Raw genomic sequence first — 27,006 nt, 5'->3', positions numbered from 1 at the left:
TTACATGTATATGTAGCATAGAGAGATAAGGAATCAGGGTATAGATGATGAATAATTTGAATCCTTGACCATGTGAGTAGAACAGTAGTTCCACTTTTACCTCATTCCATCTCTTAGTCTGTTAGCACTTCCCTGGATCAGGTTTACCAGAGTCATGTCCTAGTTTGTCTTACCCAGCCCTAATAGAGTCCCTCAAAGCTGGAAGCAGCATTCATAGTCCAGTGCTTCTCGGTTGAGGTGAGAGAAAGTGTGTTTTCATCATCTCTCCTCAGGGACCAAGAATTGTGATGGTGTTTGATCTGAGTTCAGCTTCTTTTTATTTATAATATTGTCAGTCACTAAGCATTCATAAAGCACTTACTCTGTGTTAAACACAGTACTAAGTAAGCCCTGGGGAAACAACAAAAAGAGAAAACATAGTCCCTTCTGTCAGAGAGAGAGAAAACATGGCAACAACAGTATATACAAGATTCGTACAGAGTTAAGTGGATGATATATACTGAGTAAAAAGGTGATCTCGCTGGATAGGCACCAGCATTGTAAGGGACAAGGAAGCTCTCATGCAAAACGTGAGGTTTGACAGGAACCTCGAAGGAAGCCAGAAACCAGATGAGGAGAGAGAGAGCCAGTGAAAAGGCCCCTTGCAAGGTGGAATATTTTGTGTCTTTGAATCTTAGAGTTAACTTAATGCAGCACGTTTGATCCTGTAGGTAATCAGGAGCTATTGGAGGTTTTTTTTCCCATTGGGAGAGGAGGTTCTGGTGATGTTGCAGGGAGACCGCAATCAGAAGGCTTGAGATAAAAGCAGCTTTGTTAACTATGGAACGAGCATTCTAAAAACCACAGTGGAATGGTCAGGCATAGGTGGAATATGGGACATTTGGGTTGAGGAGAATTGGGGGTAAGCGAGTGGGCAGTAGAGTTCAAAATCACTGAGATGGGAAGGATGTGAGTATGGTGAGAGTGTGCTATTCATTGAGGAATGAGGCCAGACAGAGCAACCCAAGCCAGAGAGATCTCCATTGAAGATGGCAGATGATTGGATTGTTCATGGGCCTTCTTTAAGGCTTACCATGGTATTTTGGGTGATGTTAAGTCCTTGCCTCAAGGAAAGCAACAGGAGTAGTTAAGAGTTACAGCCTGAGGGAGTTTAGAGAGGAGGCAGGAGGGGGGTAATTCTACAGGCTCTAATCTGAGAAAGGCCTCTTGAACATTGATTTAGGCCCAGGAAACCCAGGGCTTAGATCTGGGCTGATAATAATGATTTCCTTGGGAAGTCTCAGTAGTGAAGGCATCATAGACCTATGGCCTAGTTCTACAGTCAACCCGATCAATACTTCCTAGGAAGTTTCTAAAGTGAAGAGACCACAGGTGGGCCCCCTATAATCTTGAAGTTCTTCCTTGACTGTAGTTCTTGTTTACTGCTGAATAGTTCTTTTTTTTTTTTTTTTATTTTGTAATGTTTAACAATCACTGCCATACAATTGTGATTTTATCCCCCCCACCTACCCCCCACTCCCCCCCTCCCTCCCCACGACTGCATACAATTCTGTATAGATTCTACATATACTTTCATATTGAGTATATTTTCACTATATGAATAGTTCTTACCTGAGAAACTATATTCACTATTGATGTTCTTGTTCTTGGTACACAGCAGTCCTTTGTTGACTCACTCACTGACTATATAGTTTTCCTGGTTCTGCTTTCCTGGCTCTCTATCAGTGTATATATATCTCGACATATTTCTCTGAATTCATTCTATCAGTTATTTCTTTACAGTATGATACTAATCACAGTCCTATAACACAGTTTGGTCAGTTATTCCTTAATTGATGACCACCTACTTTTTTTCTGTTTTATTGCAGTTACATTAATTGTATTCACCCAACATTGAATATTTTGGTACATATGGGACCTTTCTTTTTAATTGATTTTCTTGGGGTATGTTCCCAGAAGTGATGTCTTTGCATCTGAAAGATCTAAACACCTTAGCGTTTTTTCTCCCTCAAAGTCAATGTGTCTTTCGTAACTGGTTAGACCAGGTCATAGCTACACTTACCACTTCCTAGTGTGTCTGTCTTCCTATGACCCTTCAAAGATTGTTTCTGTCATTTATTTCTGCTACTGATGTAAGCATGTATTTTGGTGAATTTCAGTTACTTATTTTGACCTGTGACTTGGTTTTCATTAGGGTACAGGAAGAGTGCCGAGCTGCAAAAGGTGAAAGAGAAGTTAATCTTTATATTTTGGAAAAGAAAAGAAAACCATCTCATACTACCCAGAGAGTAAGTATTTGTTGATGGTGATTTTTAGTATTTATTGTATTTGCAAATAGCCAGTGCTTGAGATATGCTCTTTGCACATTGGACTTTTTTGTTGTTATTTTGCAAGTGTTTTGGGGGAGTGGGGCATAGGGATATTTGTACTGCAGCAGATCTCCTATAGTTATGACAGTGCTAATGATTCTTTTTATTTGGCCCTAGTTATACAATCACAGTGTGCTCCCATTATTTCATTGTATTTCTCAAATTGGCCTTTCATACCAGGTTGCCACACTCTACCATTATCATGGCCATTATCTCACTTAAAAAATGTCTTTTGAATTGAATTGTATTAAAAGGTGATTGTAGTCTTTGGTAAGCATTGGGAGTCATAGACCTTCCTCGATCCACTTATAGGAATGGGCAGCCCCTGAGTGGCCAGATGTTTTTGAAACTTGGCTAACCTGGAAACCTTGGGATGACTAGAGTGGGAGAAGGAGGAGCCATATTGAATCTCTAATAGAAAGAAAGAATCAAACACCAAACTTCTAGGCAGTCTTTTGGTTGATTGTTATAAGGCCATTGTAGATAATTTAAAAAAAAAAAAACTTCACTCCAGGTATACCTAGGTCATTTTAATGTTTCCATGTTCATTTTTGTTTGTTTAACACTTGCATTTGGTACTGTAATTTTTGTACAGATCAAATTTGTGCTGCTGAATTATTTTCATAACAGTCTTAAGTACTACTCCCAGTTAATCTCTTTTCCTTCTAAATTCAGTTTGTTGAAGGACAGAATGACCTAAAACAAAGAGAAACGCTATCTAGGAAGATTTTTGTTCACACTGGAAATGGGACATTTTTTTTTTAACATAAGAATAAATATCAAGTGTTTGCTTAGCAACAAAGCCACTTCAAAATTTCCTTTGTCATCAATTCACATGACTTTTTTTTTTAATTTACAAGACTTAAACTTGCTATTGAAAAATGGTCATTGAACGCTGAAAGTAGCAGAAACTTTCATGGTACTTCCATGATTGAGCGTGAAAAGTATGATCTCTGAATTCAAAAAACCCAGGCTCAACTCTTTTTATGTTTAGTCCCTGTGTGACATTGGGCAAGTTACTTAACATCCCTGAGCCTCAGTTTTCTCGAGTAAAATGAGTATTTGGGATTAGATGGCCTCTGATCCTAGAGTTCATCTGCTAAATTATGTTCAACCTTTGATTCTTCACTCTTGTATCATCCGTGGATACCCAGTGTGTGTCCTGCATACTTCCTTCTGGAATAGAGCCTTCCTTGGTGTTGGGCAGTGTATCCCAAGTCAATTGGGGGTCTTAATGTCTGGGTTAGACCGCATTCCAAAGCCAATGGACAAATGGTTTGTGATTGTCTGTAGTTTTAAACCATTTAGAATTAACTGTAACATTCTTTAGTAGTCCTTTGTTGATTATAAAAATTATGGACTGGTATTTTATATCCAAGATCATTTTATGGTCTGTTTGATGTAGTTAATATCCTATTTTTTAAATGGGACCACTGCAGATTTTTAGATCGCTACAAATGTCTACTTTTTTTGAAAAGTTACTTTTTTTGGAAATTTTTCAAGTCTCCAGTCTTGTTTTCAATCATTTCTCCATGCTTAATCAGCACAATTGATACTTAGAACTGGATGTTTGGTGTTTCCCTTAATTTGATCATGAAGTCTTACAAACAAGAAAACTTCAAGATTAAACTGACTATGCATCAGACCTTAAGTTCGTCTTAGGCATCTTCTCTTGTTTTGTTTTTCTCATTGTCTCGTTGCAATATTTATGAGATTCAAATGTTGTTTTGTCCTCTCCACTTCTTCACTAAAGAGTGATTTACAGCCTGGCAGTGGACGTTCTTTACGAAAAACACAGCGCAAGCGCCAACATGCTTATCGAACACGTTCTACCATAGAACATAATCCACAAGTACCAAGTCAAAGTGCAGCTGCCCAGGAAGAATCAGAAAGCTCCTCTGAGGTCAGACATGTGATGTTATTTTTCTAATGGTGTATTTATTAAATTTACATGTTTTCAAACTATTTACATCTTGAGAGCCAATTTATTTCCTATTTCATTTAGTCATTTTCTTCCCCCAAAGGCTTTTTTTTTTTTCCAATAATGTGACATTTCTTACCCTTACAGCCTGAATTCCAGCTGTGGTATATCAGCAGTGACCTTCTAATTGTTCTCTCTGCCTCACATCTCTTCCCTCTCCACATCATTCTTGACCTTATCATTTCCTTATTCTGTAAACTCCAGGGGCTCCCTGTTACCATTGGAATCAAATATAAACTCATTTGTTTGAAATTTAAAAAGTCCTTCCCTGCCTGACCCCCAAGACCCCAGCCTAGTTGTCCAGCCTTATTTTATATTGCTATCCCTTTTCATTATTTGCAGTCTTGCCATACGCTGGTCTCCTGATTGCATCTTCAGGCATGCTTCATCTCCCGTCTCCTTTCAATTGCAGTGATTATCCCTTATTCCTTGAATTACTCCCTTTTCGCCTCTGTTGCTTGGAATCCCAGATTTCCTTCAAAATTACATTCAGCTGCTGCCTACCTGTTACCTGTCCTGATCAGTCCTCCGTTCCCTATCCCCCCAATCATATGAATACCTTTACTCAAAAGTTTCCTGATACTGATTTTGTGTTTTCTTGAGGGCAGGCACCATTTCTTTTTCATCGGTGTATCCTCAGGCAAGGTCTAGCACAGTGATTGACTCAGATATTTAATATTTAATCTCTTGATTGATTGGCTGCTTGAAATAGAGAGAAAGCAGTCATAGCACGTGGAGGTGAGGGCTGAAGAAGGGAGGGAGAATTGGAGAGAGACAAAGAGATTTTGAGGCCTGAATTCTAGTTGCAAGCTTTGTGACCTTGAGGCAAATGACTTTTACATAACGTAGTTGGACTAAGTGATCCTCAGAATCTGGAATGGAGAAAACAGAACCAAAGTGACTAATAGGGAACTGAAACCAAAAATTATATGAGGAAATAACAGAAGTACCTGATGAGTTCAGTTGGATTATGACTAAGCCACCAGTCGCCGTAGAAATTACCTCCCAGCATACTGAAAGAACTGGGGGATACGATTACTGAACACCACAGCTATGATCATGGAGAACTTGAGAGATTTGTTGCTGATTTTCAAAACAGGTAAGATTATAAAGTTTTTAGATTATAGACCTAATAGATTGACTTTAGTTACTGATAATATCCTAGCTTCTACAACTAATAGGATGTTAGTTTATTGCCTGTGTGATTCTGGGCAAGAGTGATTTTTCTGTACTAGGTAGTTTTCTAATAATTTAACTGAGTTCCCTATACTAAGGAAATCTCTGGTCCACGTCTAGTTGTCATTTCTTTACCAACTCCAAACTTCCCCCCACCTCAAAAAAGAAAAGGAGTGGTAAATAAACATTTAGAAAGGGAGTCAGTTTAGTCATTTTTCAGTCACATCTGACTCCTTTGTGAGCTCGTTTAGGGTTTTCTTGGCAAAGATCCTAGAGTGGTTTGCCATTTTTTCCTCCAGCTCATTTCATAGATGCAGAAACTAACGCAAATAGGGTGAAGTGACTTGCCCAGGGTCACACAGCTAGGAAGTATCTGAGGCTGAGTTGAACTTAGAAGAATCTTCTTGACTACAGGCCCAGGACTCTGTTCACTGCAGTGCCACCTAGCGGCTAAAAAAAGGAAGGCTTGATAATAAAGCTCCAGAATGAGGATTTTTAAAAGGATTTATTTAGCATTCCTCTGAAGAAAAAGGCAGTGGGTAGGCCCTGTGTTAGGGAGTTGGGGGCAGGCCCCTCGGCAATGAGTTTGATTGTCCTTTCTGGTTTCTCGAAGCTGATGAGATTGAAGCTCTGGCCTGGCTGAGAGCTGAGCAAGGAGATGCCAACGAAGCAGATACCACTTGAAGCCATCTAGTGAGGGTGTAGCTGGGGGGGCCAGAGCTATTGTTAGACGTGTGGGCATTGTCTTTGCTGGATTCTGTCTCCTTATTCCTTTGGCAGGAGGACCAGATTGAAAATGTGAAAAGTGGGGAATAGAATCACTCTAGTAAAAGAAAGACTATCCATTCTAAGATAATTAATTGCTCCCTAACTTCAATGGGACAAGCAAAAGGCTCTTAGACACTTGAATGCAAGGGATACTTTGCAAAGCAGTTTGACTTAAATGAGGTGCATAAATACAGCACAGACTAGAGATCACTGTATTTGGAGAATCTGGATTGGAATTGTGGTCCTGCCACTAAACTAACTAGCTCTTTGATCTTGGGCAAGTCACTTTACTTTAAAAGGTCTTCATTTCTTCCTTTTGTAAATGATAATTCCATGAGCATCTTCTTACCTTTTGCTCTTGGTGTAGTTTGTGGTACTTTCCTCGTCTATAAGGATTCCTCATGGTAAGAAAGTCTTTAAGGTAGAGAGTATTGAAAGGAGGGCTCCCCAAGTGGCAAGAGGCCTTGCAACGGACATGAAGCCAGGTATATCTAGACATAGATACTTAGCCTGGGTGACAGTATGTTATAATCGATACTGTTAATATTTGGAGGGATTAAAAAAGAGATTAAATTTCTTCTGTGTTATGCTTGAGGAGCAGTGGGTAGGAGTTAGAATACAGTCAAGACAGATTTGAGCTGGATATAAAGAAAAACTGCTTAATGATTAGAGCTATATATGCCAAAGCAACACCTACCTGTTGCTGGGGTGGGGCGGGGGGGGGGGGGTATAATTGATTGCAATCTGTGGTCTCTGGGAGCCTTTCCACCACCGAGATTCTGTGATTGTGTCCCTTTTACCCTTCTGGAGAGGCCACATTATAGACCAGAGTTTTCATATTCATTTCATTCCTTCAGCCTACGTTATTATCAGTATCATCTAGTTCTGTTTGTATGTTGCCAGAATGCTTCCAGAATTATGTATTTGTGACAATTACTGAGAATATTCCTAGTTGATGGTAGGAAGAAACTGAAATACAAATAGTGTTAATGGGTTATGACATGTAAAATCTATGCATATTTTCTCTTATTTGCATTTTTGTCTGTCTGGTAGATCCTTATCTGCTGACTAAAAGTCATATGTAGAATGATACAACAGAAGATAGAATATACAGCTTGTTGTAAGTGACCCAACATGTTCTGTAAATGAGGAAGTATGACCAGAGTTGTATCATAAGCATATTAGAGGAGCAGTGAAGGTGGCATCATTAACAACTGCAGATAGTTCCTGACCAAAGGATAGTGGTTTTTACAAAGATAAAATGTAGACTTTGTACATAAAATGCAAAAGTGTTTGTACAAATAGCATCAGTGCAATTAGAAGGGGAACAACAAATTGGGAAATGATCTTTGCAGCTAAGGGTCTGATGTCCAAAATAGGGAATTGATACGAATATATTAATATAAGATCCATAGTCAAAGGCTATGAATGGGTAGTTCTTCAAAAATGAAAGCTATCAACATAATATGAAAATACGAGGGAATCGGGAAACAACATGACAAATTTCTTTCTTCCTCCTTTGCCTTTGCATGCCTCCCATTTCTTTTCACCTGTGCTTTAACTTTTGTTTTTCCTCACAGTGATACTTGCAGCTTTACTCTTCAGCTTCAGTCATATCTTCTTTTTTAATGTTTTGTTGATGATTTTCCCCTTCTCACTGTCACTTCCCATTGCCCCCAACTTTTTCCTTCTCCCCAAACATAATTTATAACAAAGGACAGCCAAGCAAAACCAAAGAACACACTCGCCTTATTCTACAGCATGTCATGTGACACCTATGATCCCCTACTACCATAGGACTTACTGGTCCTCGGAAGTTTTGAGTTACTGTTCTAAAATGCTGTATTTCCTCTACCTTATTATGATCATTGCTTCACTCAATTTACAAGATCCACCTCCCTCAGCTTGAGAAATCTTATTATTTGAAACGTTTTATTTAGGTATAACTGGGTATGCACTGATTAGACAACTGAGATATTTTTAAAATAATGAATTTTGAATTTAAGAAGAGATATCCTTGGGTTTAGGTGTAAGAGGTATACTTCGGATTAAAATATTGAAAATTGTATAATATGACAGTTGTTATTAAAATTATAACTTGTGCTTAGTTATAATAACCATGCACTAAATCCAGTCACAAAGATGCATAGAAGAAATCCTGCAAATATTTAATTAGAATGTTGTGGAGTTTTCCTGGGATACTACAGTAATTTCTGCTATCAAGCTATGCGTGTTACCCCAAATCACTAAGCTGTGCAAAATTGAGCAATTAAAAACCACAGGGCTTATGGGAAATATGGAATTGGGGGCACAACACTCAGAACCTTGGTCTGTGGAATAAAAAAAAATTAATAAAAATGGTAGCATAGTTTGATACATGGTAAATGGTTAAGAACTCTATCTATCTATCTATCTATCTATCTATCTATCTACCTATCGATCGCTATCTCTATAGAGATAGCGATAGATAGATATAGATGTCTTTGGATACTGTTCAGCCTGCCTCCTGATTCCTACAGGAGTCAAGATGGCAAAATCTTCAGCTACTGGAGGGATTCAGGATTCAGGACTGAAGGGGGGTTGGTAGTGGTTACAAACCAACTTTCCTTGGCGCCTGCTGCATCAGAAGGTACACAATAAGTAAGGCACTGTCTCATTCCTTTTCCAGGCTGCACCGTAGGCTTTCTCTATCATGTCTCCAAGCCAGCTTACTCTTGCAAATGTGGGCTAACTTTTGATGTTTTATCAACTTTAACCCATTTTGGGAACCAGGTGTTCACACTGAAAATAAATGACTTGGGAATGCCAAATTAAAACTCTGTAAAGAAATGCAAGGTGCACAGAGCTGCCTATAATTGTGAATAATCATGATTGATTATCTCCCAATCTCTATGAGTTATCTCCCTGTAAAAGAATTATGAAGGCAATGCACTGAGGGCACATTCTCAAATCACCTCCAAATATCTATGTAGGAGAATAACTCCTGTCCCATTTATTCATTTCAATGGAAGCAAGAACACAAGAATTTTGATAAAGTAAGAATTAAAGTAGCCCTTATACGTGATACTTAAAGAGTGACCTAATTAAAGAGACACAAAAGACATTGTTCCAATATTCCACCCTGATATGAATGAATTTTCAGTTATAATGTGTGAAGTTACTAAGAGCATATCTTAGTGTAAGCCAGCATTGTGGTTAAAACAAAATAAAACTCCAAGAATGTGCCCTCAGAGTCCATCAGAGCCTAATAATTTGTGAAAATGTATTGAAATAATATTAAACATCAAGTGAAGGATCTGAAGTCAATTGGATCAGTCAACCAAGCCAGTAAATGTGGTACTTAACCTTGAAAAAGACCTACACTTTGCTTGGAAGCGGGCATCTTTAGGGTTGCAGCTTGGGAGTTATGATGAAGTGATGCAGTTTTCTACTTTCTCAGTGTTGGTTGTCTATGAATTCTCACATGAGCAAACATGAAATTGCATTATGCTCCAAATGTTTTCTAATATATCAATCACATTGGAACAAATTGGGCTTTCCAAAACACACGTTATAGCAGAACTGACTGAGCTGTCTCTAGGAGAGACTTGATTTGATTTTGATTTTGATTGCAGGAGGAGGAAACTGGAGGCACAAGCGATGCGTCTGCAGATGATGTTGTAGCTGAGTGGCAAATGGAAAGTTCCTCCTGGTACTTTGTTTATTAGTAAACAATTAATAAAAAATATATATATGCGTGTGTGTGTATGTGTGTGTGTGTATGTGTATAAACTTTGTTTGTTCTGAATCTTCTTCAGTTTTGTTGAAGTCCTGAAAGTTTCATGAATCTGCTGAAATACAGATTAAAATAGCATGTATCTCAACCCTACATGTATGAATTGTATTTTAGTCTCAACATACACCTTGGGATTAATGTTTGAGGTAATACTTATATTTATTTAGACAGTCTTGTATCAGAACCTATTTCAGCAGCCAGTCGTACTGCTGTGTGGATCCTCTTAGCTGCCGTATCTTCTTTTTTTTAATCAAAAATCATCTCACTATAAATAATTTCAGTAATACAGTAATAAATTTTCTCTTTACGCTGGCACAAATGCCCACTGTGTATACATTTTAAAAATGAGTATGTCAAATTTAAATGTAAACCAAACAATTGATATTCATTACTGAACTCTTTGTACATTTATTTTATTTGCAGTGATTCATCAAGTGATTATTCTGATTGGATAGTGGATGCTGGAATTAATCTGCAACCTCCAAAGAGACAAACCAGACAGATGACACGGAAAATATGTATCAGCTCCGAGGAAGAAAATTTGAAGGATGCTAAATCACTAGAAGAAAAGAAAAAGAAACCAAAACAGACAAGAAAAAAGGTCTGGAATTTGAGGGCTGAATTTTTTGGTCTTTTATAAGTTTTTAGTACTGAAAGACTAAATGGATTTAAAATTCACTTTGTTGATAACATGTAACCTACTTTTAGATAGTGGATTTTATTTCCTGTTCCCTAAAAACATTTTTTATTATTCGAATTGTTGGAAGTTGTCATGCAGAGTTATGAAATATTCAGATACTGTGAATCTTTTCTTAGTCTGCAATTTATGTGATATATATACATATATATGTGTGTGTGTATATATATATATATATTTGCCTCTGGAAAAGTAGCAAAAAGTAAATTGTATGATACATAATTCCTTTGCTATTAATTTTTCTTCATTTCAATTTTTTTTTGTGGTCTTCAGTGATTTTTTTATCATTTTTAGCTTTTCCTGCTGATAAGGTGTGATCCCTTTGAATCTAAAATACTATAGTTAAGCATTCTGTTGCCTCTTTCATTGATAGATTGAGATCTAGCATCAGCAAAAACATTGTGGATTGCATTTAATTTCATGTACTATCATAGAACAGCAATCCTTGTATTAAAGATATAGTGTATATTTAAAAATGATTAGTATTTCTTGCTTCAGTTTGGGTAGCACCTGAAAGACTTATATTGTCAGGAAAGTTTTTATTAGTTCTTGAAAGAAAATTTTTGCAAATGAAATGTTAGACTATGCTATGGACAAGCTATGTTTAATGTTTAATATGTTATTTTTCATGTATTTATGACTATAGATGTCTCAATTTTATTTTTCAGAAACCTACCGGACTGCCTGCTGTAACAGGTGAACCCAGTGAAGAGTGGCTCGCACCCCCATGGATCTTGGACACCATCCCACGCCGCTCCCCACTAGTTCCACAGATGGGAGATGAGGTGATTTTTATTAATTGCTTTGCATGGTCATGAAAAGTATTCATTATTTTCTCTAGTGACTTCATTTCTAATAGTTGAATTGAGAAGATATTTGTAAGTGCACACAAGAGAACAAAAGGAGAGGCAGAAAGACTGAGAAAGTTTTAAAATTTTCCTTGTGAATTTACAAAGAAAAGCAAGATATGGACAGATTGGCAGTTTCCTGTCTAGTTCTCTTTTTCTATTCTTCTGTGTATATGGAAATGCCCATTTTATTCAGTGTTACTTTAGAACAAAAATTTTGAAGTTTTTTTTTAATTTAAAAAGCAAATATTGCAATTTGATCCTAAATGCAAGTTTTAATTTTGGAAAATTGGCATTTTTTAGAACATCATCAATTAAATTGGAAAAGTTTTAAAAAATAAAAAAAGCACTCCTTTCTTTTGGGCATTTTATTGAATAAATTAATGAATATAGTTAACCGTATTTGTAATTGGCTAGTACAAAATTTATGAAATCTCTCTAAACAAGAAGCCATAGCTCTTAACTTCTTTATGAAAACTGTGATGTTATCTCTAAAGTAACTAGAAGGTGTGTAGTTAGTGAAACCTCTGTTTTGATTGCTGACTGATCATTCATTGGATAAGAGAGACAGTCTGTTGCCTATAGTGTACTTAAAGCCTTTCCACCCAGGTAGAAACTTGAGGAAGCTTATGCTTTACTGCCTTGGAAGATTTGGGGTTACTACCACACTATTACGAGACAGCTGAGGACAACTTTTGTTGAACAATGAAATGTTGAAAGTATCAGTACTTTTGCAATGTTAGAACCTATTTATAAGACTGCATTTAGAAAATTAGATGTGTCAGAATACCTAAACACATATTACATCTTTGGCAAGCATCAATTTTCATTGTTTAAATATTTTGTTTAGTGCAAAAGGTCCTAAGAACCCTGTAATCTTTTGACCATTTTACAAATACTAACTTAACTATTGGTTTTCTTAATGAGAGACCTTGTTCCACCTGCAGTGGAGTTGATATCTTGCTGTCTGATACACTACTGTAGGAACTAAAGCCCTTCCGTTTTGGTCACAGAGGAAGACATTAAGCCATTGCAGTAAAATATAAGAGTGACTCATAGGCTTTTGTCAGAAAAACCAGTGGAGGTGGCAGCATCATGCCCAAAGGCAATGAAAAACATCCCTGAATGGGCTGCTTGATCATTTCGATTGGCAGTTCTCATGATGTTCTGGGAGATCCTTGAAGATGGTGATAGTTTTTGTTACCAACGTGTTGCCAAGGTTGAAGTAGAGAAATTCTATGAAGAACTTGACAACCTACTCCTAAATGATATTTTCACTTTTTAAATTCAAATTTTATTTATCATGAACTTAACAAATATGAACATTTTGCCCTAGTAACAAGTATCCTTGTCTCTGTCCACTTCCAAATGTCTTGGGCACCTTTCTTTGTGTTTCTTTTTTTTTACATTTTATGATTTAATTAATTAATTAATTAATCAATTCCCTATTAAAGAAAATGGTAACATAATGCATTATGGAGCCAGAAAAATGTTCTGGCTACCGATACAAAGAATTGGACAACCTTAAATATGTTTTAGGACAAAGAAGTGTTCTGTGTCCTTCATATTTATGATCTCCATAAGTGATTACCTAGACTATTAAAAAGGAATTTCTTTCTTTTTTTTCTTTTTTTTCCTTTATTTACTTATTTAACTTTTAACATTCATTTTCACAAAATTTTGGGTTCCAAATTTTCTCCCCTTTTGTCCCCTCCCCCCACCCCAAAACACCGAGCATTCTAATTGCCCCTGTCTGCCAATCTGCCCTCTCTTCTATCATCCCTCTCTGCCCTTGTCTCCATCCTATACCCCATTACCTGTATTTCTTATTTCCTAGTGGCAAGAACAGTACTCAACAGTTGTTCCTAAAACTTTGAGTTCCAACTTCTCTTCCTCCCTCCCTCCCCACCCCTTCCCTTTGGAAGGCAAGCAATTCAATATAGGCCAAATCAGTGTAGTTTTGCAAATGACTTCCATAATAGTAGTGTTGTGTAAGAACTAATTATATTTCCCTCCATCCTATCCTGTCCCCCATTACTTCTGTTCTCTCTTTTGATCCTGTCCCTCCCCATGAGTGTTGACCTCAAATTGCTCCCTCCTCCCCATGCCCTTCCTTCCATCATCCCCCCCACCCTGCTTATCTCCTTATCCCCCACTTTCCTGTATTGTAAGATAGGTTTTCATACCAAAATGAGTGTGCATTTTATTCCTTCCTTTAGTGGAATGTGATGAGAGTAAACTTCATGCTTTTCTCTCACCTCCCTTCTTTTTCACTTCACTAAAAAGTCTTTTGCTTGCCTCTTTTATGAGAGATAATTTGCCCCATTCCATTTCTCCCTTTCTCCTCCCAATATATTTCTCTCTCACTACTTAATTTCGTTTTTTTAAGATACGATCCTATCCTATTCAGTTCACTCTGTGCTCTCTGTCTCTGTGTGTGTGCGTGTGTGTGTGTGTGTGTGTGTGTGTGTGTGTGTGTGTAATCCCACCAACTACCCAGATACTGAAAAGTTTCAAGAGTTACAAATATTGTCTTTCCATGTAGGAATGTAAACAGTTCAACTTTAGTAAAGTCCCTTATGACTTCTCTTTGCTGTTTACTTTTTCATGCTTCTCTTCATTCTTGTGTTTGAAAGTCAAATTTTCTTTTCAGCTCTGGTCTTTTCATCAAGAAAAGTCCTCTTGAAAGTCCTCTATTTCATTGGAAGACCAATTTTTCCCCTGAAGTGTTATACTCAGTTTTGCTGGGTAGGTGATTCTTGGTTTTAGTCCTAGTTCCTTTGACTTCTGGGATATCCTATTCCATGCCCTTCGATCCCTTAATGTAGAAGCTCCTAGATCTTGTGTTATCCTGATTGTATTTCCACAATACTTGAATTGTTTCTTTCTAGCTGCTTGCAATATTTTCTCCTTGACCTGGGAACTCTGGAATTTGGCCACAATATTCCTAGGAGTTTCTCTTTTTGGATCTTTTTCAGGTGGTGATCGGTGGATTCTTTCAATATTTATTTTGCCCTCTGGTTCTAGAATATCAGGGCAGTTTTCCTTGATAATTTCATGAAATATGATGTCTAGGCTCTTTTTTTGATCATGGCTTTCAGGTAGTCCCATCATTTTTAAATTGTCTCTCCTGGATCTATTTTCCAGGTCAGTTGTTTTTCCAATGAGATATTGCACATTATCTTCCGTTTTTTCATTCTTTTGGTTTTGTTTTGTGATTTCTTGGTTTCTCATAAAGTCATTGGCCTCCATCTGTTCCATTCTAATTTTGAAAGAACTATTTTCTTCAGTGAGCTTTTGAATCTCCTTTTGCATCTGGCTAATTCTGCTTTTGAAAGCATTCTTCTCCTCATTGGCTTTTTGGACCTCTTTTTCCAATTGAGTTAGCCTATTTTTCAAGGTGTTATTTTCTTCAGCATTTTTTTGGGTCTCCTTTAGGAGGGTGTTTACTTGTTTTTCATGCTTTGCTTGCATGTCACTCATTTCTCTTCCCAGTTTTTCCTTCACCTCTCTAACTTGATTTTCAAAATCCTTTTTGAGCTCTTCCATGGCCTGAGCCCATTGAGTGGGCTGGGGTACAGAAGCCTTGACTTCTTTGTCTTTCCCTGATGGTAAGCATTGTTCTTCCTCATCAGAAAGGAAGGGAGGAAATGCCTGTTCACCAAGAAAGTAACCTTCTGTAGTCTTATTTTTTTCCCTTTTCTGGGCATTTTCCCAGCCAGTGACTTGACTTCTGAGTGTCCTCTCCACCCCCACCTCGCCTCCAGATCCGCCCAGCCAGCACTTGGGGTCTGAGATTCAAATGCTGCTTCCCAGCCTCAGGGCTTTGGGCAGGGGCAGGGCTGCTATTCAGTGTGAGATTAAGTTCAGGTGCTAGGGTGGGGGCAGGGCCACCACAAGGGGCTCAGTTCCCTCAGGGGGTTTATGCAGAGACCTTCAACAATGGATCCCTGCTCTTGGCTGCTTGGGGAGCCCCGGTCTGCTCCCGCCTGAGCTGCTGCCTCCCGAGGGGGCCTGAGTTATGGGGGCACCCCATACCCCTCTCGACCCGCCGAAGAGACCCTGTCACTGACCCTTGTCACCTGTGGGTGGGGGGACCTGCGTGGCTGCTGGAGATTCCGTCCCTGAAGCCTGCTTGGATCCTCTCCTTTCGGCGTTGCGCCGCCGAGGCAGGGTTGGCCTCTGCTCCGGGTCCGGGCTTGAGAGACCTTTTGCGAGAGGTTTTCAGGCTCTCTGGAGCAGAAATCTCCTCCGTTCTGTTGTTCTGTGGCTTCTGCTGTTCCAGAATTCGCTGGTGGTTCTTTTTTTACAGATATTTTGCGGGCAGTGGGTTCAGAGGTAGTGTCCTGTGTGTTTCTTAATATTGGTTTCATTCTTCAGTTCTTGACATAAGTGTCTCAGTTCTCTTCTTTCCTTGTAACATGTGAGTACAGTCAAGCAAATTCACACACTGGCTGCGTCCTTCCAACCAATTCCACACAGTTTGCTACTTGGTGACATCAGGGAAGAGATAGACCACAGGGACTATTGTGAAAGGCATGTTGAAATATGTGGTTTGGGTATAAATAATACAGAAGGCAAATGATTGAAGATTACTCAGCATCCTCATACCTGCATGCTATGCAGACTTAATTTAGGAAGATTGCTCAAAAGCCCTGGGTGTAGCAAACTCCAAATAACTTAAACAAAAAAAAAAATGAAATGAACTCTTATATTAGACCAAAAAATGGGTGATTACTGATGTGGTAGTTAGTTCTGAATTAGTTTTCATTATATAGTCAGATCAGCTGATCCCATATGATTTCTCTTTCCTGTTTACCTTTTCATGCTTCCCTTGATTCTTTTGTTTGAAAGGCAGATTTCCTCTTCAGTTCTGGTCTTTTCATCAAGAATGCTTGAAAGTCCTCTATTTCATTGAATGACCAATTTTTCCCCTGAAGTATTATACTCAGTTTTGCTGGATAGGTGATTCTTTGTTTTAATCCCAGTTCCTTTGACTTCTGGAATATCCTATTCCATGCCCTTTGATCCCTTGAGGTAGAAACTACCAGATCCTGTGTTATCCTGATTGTATTTTCACAATACTTGAATTGTTTCTTTTTAACTGCTTGCGGTATTTTCTCCTTGACCTGGGAACTCTGAAATTTGGCCACAATATTCCTAGGAGTTTCTCTTTTCGGATCTCTTTTAGGAGGTGATCGGTGGATCCTTTCAATATTTATTTTGCCCTCTGGTTCTAGAATATCAGGACAGTTTTCCTTGGTAATTTCATGAAAGATAATGTCTAAGCTCTTTTTTGATCATGGCTTTCAGATAGTCCCATAATTTTTAAATTATCTCTCCTGGATCTATTTTCTAGGTCAGTTGTTTTTCTGATGAGATATTTTACATTATCTTCTATTTTTTCATTCTTTTGGTTTTGTTTTGTAATTTCTTGGTTTTTCATAAAGTCATTAGCTTCTCTCAGTTCCACTCTCATTTCTAAATAACTGTTTTCTTCAGTGAGCTTTTGAACCTCCTTTTCCATTTGGCTAATTCAGCTTTTTAAAGCCTTCTTCTCCTCATTTGCTTTTTGGACCTCTTTTTCCAATTGAGTTAGCCTATTTTTAAAGGTGTTACTTTCTTCAGCATTTTTTTGAGTCTTCTTTAGCAAACTGTGGACTCGCTTTTCAAGCTCTTCCATGGCCTGAACCCACTGCATATTCATTTTGGACGTACTGGATGCAGAAGCCTTGCCTTCCTCTGACAGTATGCACTGTTCTTCCTCATCTGAAAGGATGGAAGGAAATACCTGTTCACCAAGAAAGTAACCTTCTATGGTCTTATTTTTTTCCCCTTTTTTGGGCATTTTCCTAGCCAGTTACTTGACTTCTGAATCCTTTGTCAAGAGGAGGGTCCCAGTGCTGCTCCTCTTCACCCCAGGACCATGCTCAGGGCTGAGATGCAGATTAGCTGCTCAATTCCCCCAGGGGCTTTAGGCCCAGTGCTTTACAGATAGACGATTCTGCCACTGCTGCCTGGGGCCCTGCTCCCCTCTCTTGTGATAGCCCTCTTACTGATCTTTGAAACTTTCTTTGGCACTTGTGGGTTGAGGGATCTGAGACCTTCCCTGTGGAGGATTCTGCCCTGGAGGCCTGTTCCGGGCCTGTTCCTCCTGGTGCTGTGCGGCCAGAGCTGGGCTCTGCTCAGTGCCCCATGGGATAGACCTTCCCTGTCAGCCTTCCAGGTTACCTTTGGGTGGAAATCTCTTTCACTCTGTCGTTCTGTGGCTTCTGTTGCTCTACAATTTGTTGAGAGTCAATTTTTTCAGGCGTTTTATGGGCTGTGAGGGAAGAGCTAGCGTATGTGCATCTTTCAACTCTTGCCATCTTGGCTCCCCCCCCTAGAGCAGATATATTTTCAAGGCATGTAGGGATAGGTTTTCAAGATATCTCAAAGAAGGGTGAATTCCAAAAGAACCACTGTGGTCATGGTATTACTGCCCCAAACAAAACAAAACAAACCTGATATGGTGGAGATTATCCAAAATTGGGTAACTACTGACCCATATGCCTACTTACTTTAAATTTCTGAATTCTATTCTTTTAGTTTATTTTGAGCTATCGAGATAATGCAGTTCCAAACTGTATAGGTCCTCATAATTCAGAATTAATTTAACATTTAAGTTGCCCTTAGAAAGTAGTAGCCTCTACATAACTTCTGTAGTTCTATAGTGTTCTGATTTACACTACTGGGCAATTGATGTTCTTCACCAAACTGTCTAACTGTCTTATGTGAGTGAAATCTCATTCCCTTTATTACTGTGAATATAGCAGATATCCATTGTTAATGATTCTGTGTTTGGAGGATGGATTATATTACACATTGCAGATAATGTGGCAGGGACTTGTGCAGGGAGATCTAACTTAATGAAAATTCACTTCTAGAATGGGTGTTAAATGGCTTGGCACTATGTTGTCTCTATCTTTATGTTTGTGAATTATTACTGTTATCTAGACATTAAATCCTTTAAGTCATTCAGTTTCATTTTCCTCCTGTAGCACTTCTGTGCCAAGGATGAGCTCTGGAACATTTTTGGTGGGTGACAGAAATAGAAGATGGTGTTTCTCAGAGTGTTTAGGGTATATAGGATTTTGAAATGACATTTTATTTAATACATTTCTTTTTTTCCCTTAGCTTATATATTTTCGGCAAGGCCACGAAGCTTATGTGCGGGCTGTAAGAAAAGCAAAAATATACAGTGTTAATTTGCAGAAACAGCCATGGAACAAAATGGACCTCAGGGTAAGTTTACCAAGTTCATGAACTATGTCTTTGAAGTACCCTTGCAAATGAATTAAACAATTTATTGCCTTGGAAGACTTAGCAACTTTGTGGGGTTTGTTTTTGTTGTTCTTAACTCCTGCCTGGACTCTTGGAATAGTCTCCTTACCTCCAGCTTCTCTCCCTTGCACACAGCAAGGTTAAGTGGTGGTTATAAAACACAGGGCAAATCTTGCCACTCCTACTTAGGGAATATGCAGTGGCTCCCAAATCCTTCCACAGTCGGACTCTAACCTACTTCTGCAAGCTGAATTCCATGTTCTTCCAAGTCACATACTCAGGATCCGCAGTGAACCAGTGGACTAGTTCTGTGTAACATTCTTCCTCTTTCCATGCATTTATTTGCACCATTCTTGGAATACACTTCCTGTACTCTCTCATCTCAGAGAACTCCTAGTTATAGTTCAGGTTTAAACTATTGTGGAGAGGTTGCTGGATTTGGAGTTAGGAAGACTTGAAATTAAATCCTGACTCAGATACTTACTAGCACTTTGACCCTGAGTAAGTTACCTTTTCTCAGGCTCAGTTTTTTCATCTATAGGAAATAATAGTACCTACCTCACAAGGTTGTTGTTAGGATCAAATTAGTTAATACACATAAAGTGCCTAGAGTGCTGGGTGTTTTCCTCAATCTGTGTACATGTTTTACCAAACCCTCAAAAGAATGGAAACTCCTTGAGGGTGCTTAATCAGTAGTTGTTGAATTTCCTGACTAGAGCTTGTTTTGATATGTGCCAGGCACTGTGGTTACAAATGTAAAGCAAGCAGGATTGGGGACAGATGGGCCCTGCCAGCCCCATCATTGCCAAGGGGCTGGGGCAGAGTCCAGGTGTAGTGGTGGAGAGAAAGTGGGGGAATGGTCTGTGTAGAGTCAACACAGAGGGGTCTGGACAATGACTTGTGCCACACAGTTGAAATGAAGGGGGTGTGTTACGTTTCCATTTTTTAATTGTCATCTGCTGCCTGGCCTAGTGGGAGCATCAGCAGTAAAAAGGCAGTTCAGAAGTGAGAGGCACATTTAGGGGAAAGATGATGGTGGTGATTACGATGGGAGCTCGCTTTTATAGAAACATGGAAGGTTTCCATAGTGCTTCTACAAAGATGATCTCTTTTGATCCTCACAACAACTCTCTAGTTAGTGCTGTTATCACCATTTTGCAGTTGAAGAAACAAGCTGAGAGAAGTTCAAGGTTATATCATTAGAATGAATTTCATGCCCATTATCACTAGTAGTCCCCTATGTTTGTGTGGTTCTGCATATTTTACCAAGTATTTGCAGGATAGGAATACTTGACAAGCCTTGATAACAATTTGGATAGAGAGAGTGAGAAAAGAGGCATCAAGGCTGACCCCTAAAGTTGGGAGCCTGGGTGAATGGGAAGATGTGGGACCTTCCACAGTAATAGGAAACTTAGGAAGGGTTTAGGGCACAGGGGTGAGGAACCTGTGAGTCTCAAGGCCACATGTGGCCTTCTGGGTTCTTGGGTATGGCCCTTTGAGTCCAAGTTTTACAGAACAAATCCTTTTATTAAGGGGAATCATCTGCATAAAGATGGCCATTGAAGCTACAAGACCTGATGAGGTCACCAAGTGAGATTGCATAGGGTGAGAAGAAAGTTTTGTGGAGCACCTATCCTTAGCAGGTATGACCTGGATTAAGATCCAGCAAAAGAGTCTGTGAAGGTGTCTGTATGTCACTGATACATTAGGAATACCTGTTCAATCGAAATCAGCCAGTTTTTCTCATAAAGGCAAGATAAGAGGGAGGTGTATTTTATTTTAATTGTAGGAATTTGGAAGGTGAGTTAAAGTTCAGGACATGGGGTGTTGGGCTGTGTAGTTGAGCCTTCTGCAGATTTAGAAATAGGACAAGAAACTGTGATGAGTTCTTTGGAAAAAGCACGTGGATGAGATTCTCTCTCAGAGTTCATTCTAGCCCTGTGATAGTAGAAAATGGGCTTCCCTCATGATAAAATGAGATGAGTATGTTATGCAGTTACATCAAAAAATATTTCTTTGGTCTCCTGAATAGGAACAAGAATTTGTGAAGACTGTGGGAATCAAATATGAAATTGGACCACCTACACTTTGCTGCTTGAAGCTGGCGTTTCTGGATCCCATCTCAGGCAAAATGACTGGAGAATCTTTTTCCATTAAGTAAGTAGCATACTCTGCTCATAGAATCTTTTTTTGTCAAATTCAACAATGTTTTCATCAAATACCTTCACTCCCAAGATACTTGGATTTCCTTATTCTATGCCTTTATATCTTTATATGCACAGCCTTGATATTGATAGGCCTTGAATGAGTGGGGAGCATATAGTTATGGCAGAAGAACATTGCCCTTGGAAGGAGAACACTTGTGCTTGTTTCTGCCTGAGTGTAGCCAGCCAGCTTCAACTCTGCCTGCCTTTTTGTCTTTTTCTGTAAACTGGGGCTTACAATTCTGTCATTGCCTACTGTTGTAAGGTTGTTATCAGAGAAAAGTTTTTTGAACCTTCAGGCACTAGCAAAATGGGAGTTTATTAGTAGTGACTGTACTTTATGGGGATAAGGATTGGACTTAGGATTTCATTAGTATAGTGAACTCTTTGGCATCTCACTGCAACTTACCGGATCAGAGAGTTGCTTGGACGCTGAGAACTTAAGAACCTTCCTCCAGGATGTACAGCCATTGTGTGGTACGTGCAGGGCATATTTATAGAAATCTGTAAAACTTTTTTTTCCTACAAAGGTACCATGACATGCCAGATGTTATTGATTTCCTTGTTCTCCATCAGTTTTATAATGAAGCCAAAGAAAGGAACTGGCAGACCGGTAAGTAGATTTTTGCCACCTTTTATGGGCAGTACTGCAAGGTAAATAAATGGATTTTCTCTTGTTGTTGCTGACTAATAGATCTTAGAAGTGCATTTGTATTGGAGCAAAAGAGTATGGTGTGTTGATAGAATAAATGTAATTAGCTAAAAAAATTGTACCAGCTTATCTCCATTGCTTTTCAATTTGTTAATGAATAATTGGTTAAAATGACCAGTTCACCTGATGATGGGAGAATTGGCATGAGATGTGTCCAGCACAGTATTTTGATTCTGGCATTTGCAACAAAGGAAAGTTGAATGAAGTCATGGATTTCTCTCTGTGACATAATTTCAGAAACTTGGGGACAGCACCCATATTTTCTGTGGATCTAAATCTATGAATTTGTCAGTCTTTTTTTTAGACCTCTTCATTTTTATCCTCTGCAACTCATAGCCTTATCAACAAGAATCCTGTAGATATGCTACCTGTTGTGTAAAGAATGACTTTTTTTGGTCCTAAAGGTTCTTTCAAACCTGAACTATTGTCATTCATCTAGCCATTAATTGGTGCACACTTTCTGTATTTTTAGTCATGAATTTTCTTCATTCTCAATATTTCCAGATGGAATAATCTTAAAATTTAGAGATTCATATGACCTAAATTACAGATGTCTTTAAATCATCTAATTCAGGGCTTCTCTTAACCATTCTTATATCCTGGACTCTTTGGGCAAGCTGATGAAACCTATTGATTACTTTTAAGGTTAATATTTAAAAAAATAACAATTGAAGGGAATCCTGAATTTCTGTTGGAGATTAGTGAAGCTAAAGATGCAATTATTTTCCTATCCAAGTTTATGGACATGTTCTTCTCCAACCCCTTCTTTTACCAGATTAGTGAACTGGGAACCAGAAAAGTGAAACAGTTTAAACTATACTCGTGCAACAGTTCCTTCCTTGGGCTCATCTTATTAACCAATCAGTCAGCATTTTTTAAGCACACACTGTGTGCCAGGAACTGTGCTAAGGGCTGTTTTCATTTCTCTGGAACTTCTCTAGTATCTTCTTGGAGTTGGTATAACCAAAGCTTCCCTGTTTATTCCAGGTGCAGATGAACCCCTATTTTTGTCCAATCAGTTAAAAATAATAATACTAATCATGTCATGCATTTCATTGGCCTTTCTGATACCGGAGAATCTTGGGCCTTTGTTTTCTAACTTTGGTTTTTGTTTTTGTTTTTTCTAACTGTTCTATCTGGTTACTACAGATTTTTTGACTTGGGTCAAAGCCAGTGATGAAAAAGCAGATGCACTTTACCATATTGGTGATGCCTCCTCATGTAGATTTGTTCTGTCTTGAAGTTTCTCTTTCTTTTGTTTTTACTTGAAATTTTGCTATCTGGAGAAGTTGAATGTTGACTGAAATCTTGATGTATTTCCCTATGTTGTCCTCCATGGTCATTTTTATAACTTTTAAGTTGGACTCTTCTTACCCAGGTTCCTCATTCTTTACAGAAGGGGCCACCTACTTACCATGAATACTTTTCCATTCAGAGAACTTTTCTATTCATCATTCCAACTTATGAGCCAATTTCCTTTCCACGAACAATCCTTTTACTCTCAAAATTTTGGCATGAAACCAAATCAGAGGATTTTTTTTTTCCCAATCTGTATAATTTATGCCCGCTTGATTCCCCTGAGCTCAAACTTTTTATTTCTTAAGATAGTAATTCCAAATGAATATCCATATATCCATATACAAGGAAGCACATTGGTATATGTGTTTATATATAATCAGCAACAGACTGTATTGTTACAGATATATACACATAGACACGTGTGTTAATGCATCCATTTTAATGACAAATTCTTGAATTCTACTTAACGATGCCAGCGATTCCTTAATTTGTGGCAATTGCATTCAGCTGGGAAACTTTACAGTAGCTTACAGAATGGCTGATATGTAATTTTCACCAAGTATGTGATAATTTGTATATAATTAGTCACATGCCAATTTGTACCTATACCACTATCAACAACTGAACAGGACTAGTTGTGTTTCATGAACATATTTTCCCCCATTTTTTTGAAGATAACTTTTTTCTACATTTAACATTTCCTAATATACTCCTTTTCCCTACCCCCAACAAAGAAATAGAATATTAAGCATAACCAACTAACCAAACAACAAAGGAACCACATCTTGATGATATAAACAGCATTCCATATCTCCCTGCCTCAATATAGAAGGAGTTATGTTTCTTCTATTTTTTTTTCTGGGCCCAGGTTTGCTTATTGCAGTTCATTTTAGTTCCCAAACTTCTTTTAACCTTAAATGTTAAATGAGTTATGCCACCAAAATGAGAATCAACCTGGTCTTGGATTAACTGATTCCTTTAGTTTAGTAGAAACTAAAGAGAGCAGTGTTTAATTGTGGACAGAGAGCCAGACCCAAAACCAGGACAATCTGGATTCATGTCTTATTTCTCTCGTATCATGTACTAGCTGTATGACCCTGGGCAGATCACTTAATCCCTCAGTCAGTTCCCTAGTTAACTCTTCTAATCCTATAAAAGTTAGTTCTGATCTGAATTGGCAGAGGAAATTTCCTTACTTGTAGCTTTCTCCACTGATGAACTCACAAGTTCAGACCCCTTTCCTTTTAAACCCACTCCCAAAAAAGGAATTTTGATGTTATGGAGGTATCTGTGGTGTAATTTCAGAAGCACTAAATTTGAAATCAGAAGGTTCGGTCCATATCCTAGCTCTGCCTCTACCTTCCTGTTTCACTTGACTTATCTGGGGTTCAATTGCTTCATTTTTACAGTGAGCGTGTTAGACTCAATGACTTCTGAAGTTCCATCCAGATTTTAAGATTCTGTGATCCCGTATACCATGGAGAAGATTATCTATGTATAGGGTCAGCTCTTCTGGAAAGCAGTTTTGATCTGTCCCTAAAAAGCAGTTAAAATATGTATGCCCTACTAGGGCTAATTACCGAGAGATCAAAAAAGGGGGAAAGGACTAATAGGTGAAAAATATTTCTAACAGCTCATTTTGTGATGGCAAAGATTTGGAATCTGAGGAGTTGCCCATCAACAAGTTATAGCATATGCATGTAATGGAATCCTATTGGTGCTGTAAGAAAGGATGAAGGGAATAGTTTCAGAGAAACCTGAGAAGACTTGTGTTATAAACTTATGCAAGTAAAATGAGAAGTAGGAGAACAATTTACGTAATAACCACAATATTTTGAAGACAAACAACTTAGACTTCAGAACTCTAATTATCGCAATGATCAACTACAGTTCCAGGGGACTTATGATGAAAAATGTTACCCACCTCCAGAGAGAGAGGTGACGGACTCATTGTACACATTGAGCCTTTTTTTTTTTTATTGCTTTCTCAAAGAGGGAGGTAGGAGAGAGAAAATACACACCTCAAACTATATAAAATCGATTTTTTAAAAGAGGTAGGGGTGGATTATATGTATATAGTATGGGGAAGGCCTAATCTGGAAGATATTAGTGATTATTTTTGGTCCTTCCAAACTAAAGATAATAACATAATATGTAATGAACTTCGTGCTTTAATAAAGAACTTCCATAGTAAGTGGAAGTAACTGGTTCATTCTGCAGGAGCTTTTGGAAAACAACCAAAGTAGGAAAACAAAGTAGGTTCTAAATTGTCAAACTACATTCAATGATGATACTTGAGTAAGGGTTCCTGAATTGAATAGTGTGGACATTTTCCGCCAGTGGTGCCAATGTCACCTCTTCTTTACTTGTGTAATTCTTGTACGGGACCCTCCCGTAAATCCTCCTCTGGAATCTCACCCAACCTAATAAAGGTCTTCCTCAAGTTCCTGGGATAATATTGGGATCATGTATGTAGTTTTGGTGCCTTCCACAGTAATACTCCCTTCTTCACCTCTAAAATTTCCTTCCTTGAAGACACTGCCACCAAGTCTATACAGAAACCATGCGCTCTTACCCAACTTACCTAGTGCTTCATTCATGTTTATCTAACCTATAGTTCTTAACCAGCTTAGTTTTCTGAATTTCTGACCCATAGCAAACTAGTATAAGGGCACTCTTCAGCCTGTTGGATGCAGGCACAGTGAAAGCAGATGTGACTTGGAGAAGCAATGAATGCTCAGTAGCCAACATAATGGTATTATTTAATAATAAGTAATAGAGACCTATATCTGGAAAATAGTAAATTATTTTCAACATGCTACATTTAAGAAGATAGAGAAAAATGTAATACCTTTTCAAAAAATTCTTAGAAATGAATTAAAATTAGCTAAAAAAATGTAAGGTGTTATGGTACTGGAAGAGGTAAAATTCAATTATCTCAAAAATGTCTTTGCCTAGAATCCTTATGGTTTAGTTTGTTCAGCAGGAAGTATGAGTGCCTCTTAAAAGATTCTCTTTTAACAAAAATTTTAGGTGACAGATTTCGCAGTATAATAGATGATGCATGGTGGTTTGGAACTGTGGAGAGTCAACAGCCTTTCCAACCAGAGTATCCCGACAGTTCTTTCCAGTGTTACAGTGTTCAGTAAGTATGATGATTACCGTGACCTTTTATCCACATTTAGTGCCACATACGTATATAAATACATGAGCTTTATAAACCTCCCTGAATATTTTTTATCTGAGAATATTAAACCATTATTTAACAACCTACTAGTTGGTCCATTGTTTAAGACAAGGGACTGGGTCTCTGTTTCTTTCTTCCTTGTATTCTTCTCTTTCATGGGTTTATCCATGTTAGACAAGGATTCTCTTCTTTCTAAGACCATCTTGCTGAAATATGTCCTCATGTGATTTGGTGTAATTGATTAAAGTAGCAAGAAACATGCAGCTAACATTTTATTTAATTTTGTGATTGGAGGGGTCCTGGTGAGCACACTGCAGCTGTTTCATTTTTAGTTTTTCTAATAATTTTATTTCCAACAAATTTGGAATGATTTCCAGTCATTCAGCAGAGTTTAATTTGGGGGTTCACTCTTTATAGATTGTAAAAGATGATGTTCCTAACTTTTTGATTGGTGCTGAAGACAGCAGGGGAACTTAATTCATAGAATGAAGACATTGATAAAAATGGACACCTTTTTTTCTTAAAAGCACAATTCCCAAAGTGGCCAATTCTTTCTCTTCTTCTTGACTCATTATTAGATGTAAATTTGGGTTGAGGAGGTGATAAGTTCAGTAGACTGAACTTCATCGTTTGAAGGTCACTGTCAGTAGCCCGTGTGTTTTTCTTA

At 38.2% G+C, this 27,006-nt stretch overlaps 1 protein-coding gene across 7 annotated transcripts in view; it reads left to right on the top strand.

Annotated features, from left to right (window-relative positions):
- BRWD3 (bromodomain and WD repeat domain containing 3) overlaps positions 1 to 27,006 on the top strand; it is a 125,966-nt gene that overhangs the window by 76,133 nt on the left and 22,827 nt on the right. For all 7 annotated transcript variants that reach the window (XM_072627018.1, XM_072627017.1, XM_072627013.1 and 4 more), the window contains exons 20-28: positions 2,195 to 2,288; positions 4,123 to 4,272; positions 9,909 to 9,985; positions 10,493 to 10,670; positions 11,435 to 11,551; positions 18,791 to 18,898; positions 20,970 to 21,094; positions 21,672 to 21,754; positions 26,186 to 26,297. In XM_072627018.1, the coding sequence (XP_072483119.1) occupies positions 2,195 to 2,288; positions 4,123 to 4,272; positions 9,909 to 9,985; positions 10,493 to 10,670; positions 11,435 to 11,551; positions 18,791 to 18,898; positions 20,970 to 21,094; positions 21,672 to 21,754; positions 26,186 to 26,297 (1,044 nt within the window). The remainder of the gene's footprint in view (positions 1 to 2,194; positions 2,289 to 4,122; positions 4,273 to 9,908; positions 9,986 to 10,492; positions 10,671 to 11,434; positions 11,552 to 18,790; positions 18,899 to 20,969; positions 21,095 to 21,671; positions 21,755 to 26,185; positions 26,298 to 27,006) is intronic.

Source organism: Notamacropus eugenii, chromosome X (assembly GCF_028372415.1).
Source record: "Notamacropus eugenii isolate mMacEug1 chromosome X, mMacEug1.pri_v2, whole genome shotgun sequence".
Taxonomy (NCBI): Eukaryota; Metazoa; Chordata; class Mammalia; order Diprotodontia; family Macropodidae; genus Notamacropus; species Notamacropus eugenii.
The sequence above is the reverse complement of the archived record's forward strand: the minus strand, read 5'-3'. Positions and strand labels throughout refer to the sequence as shown.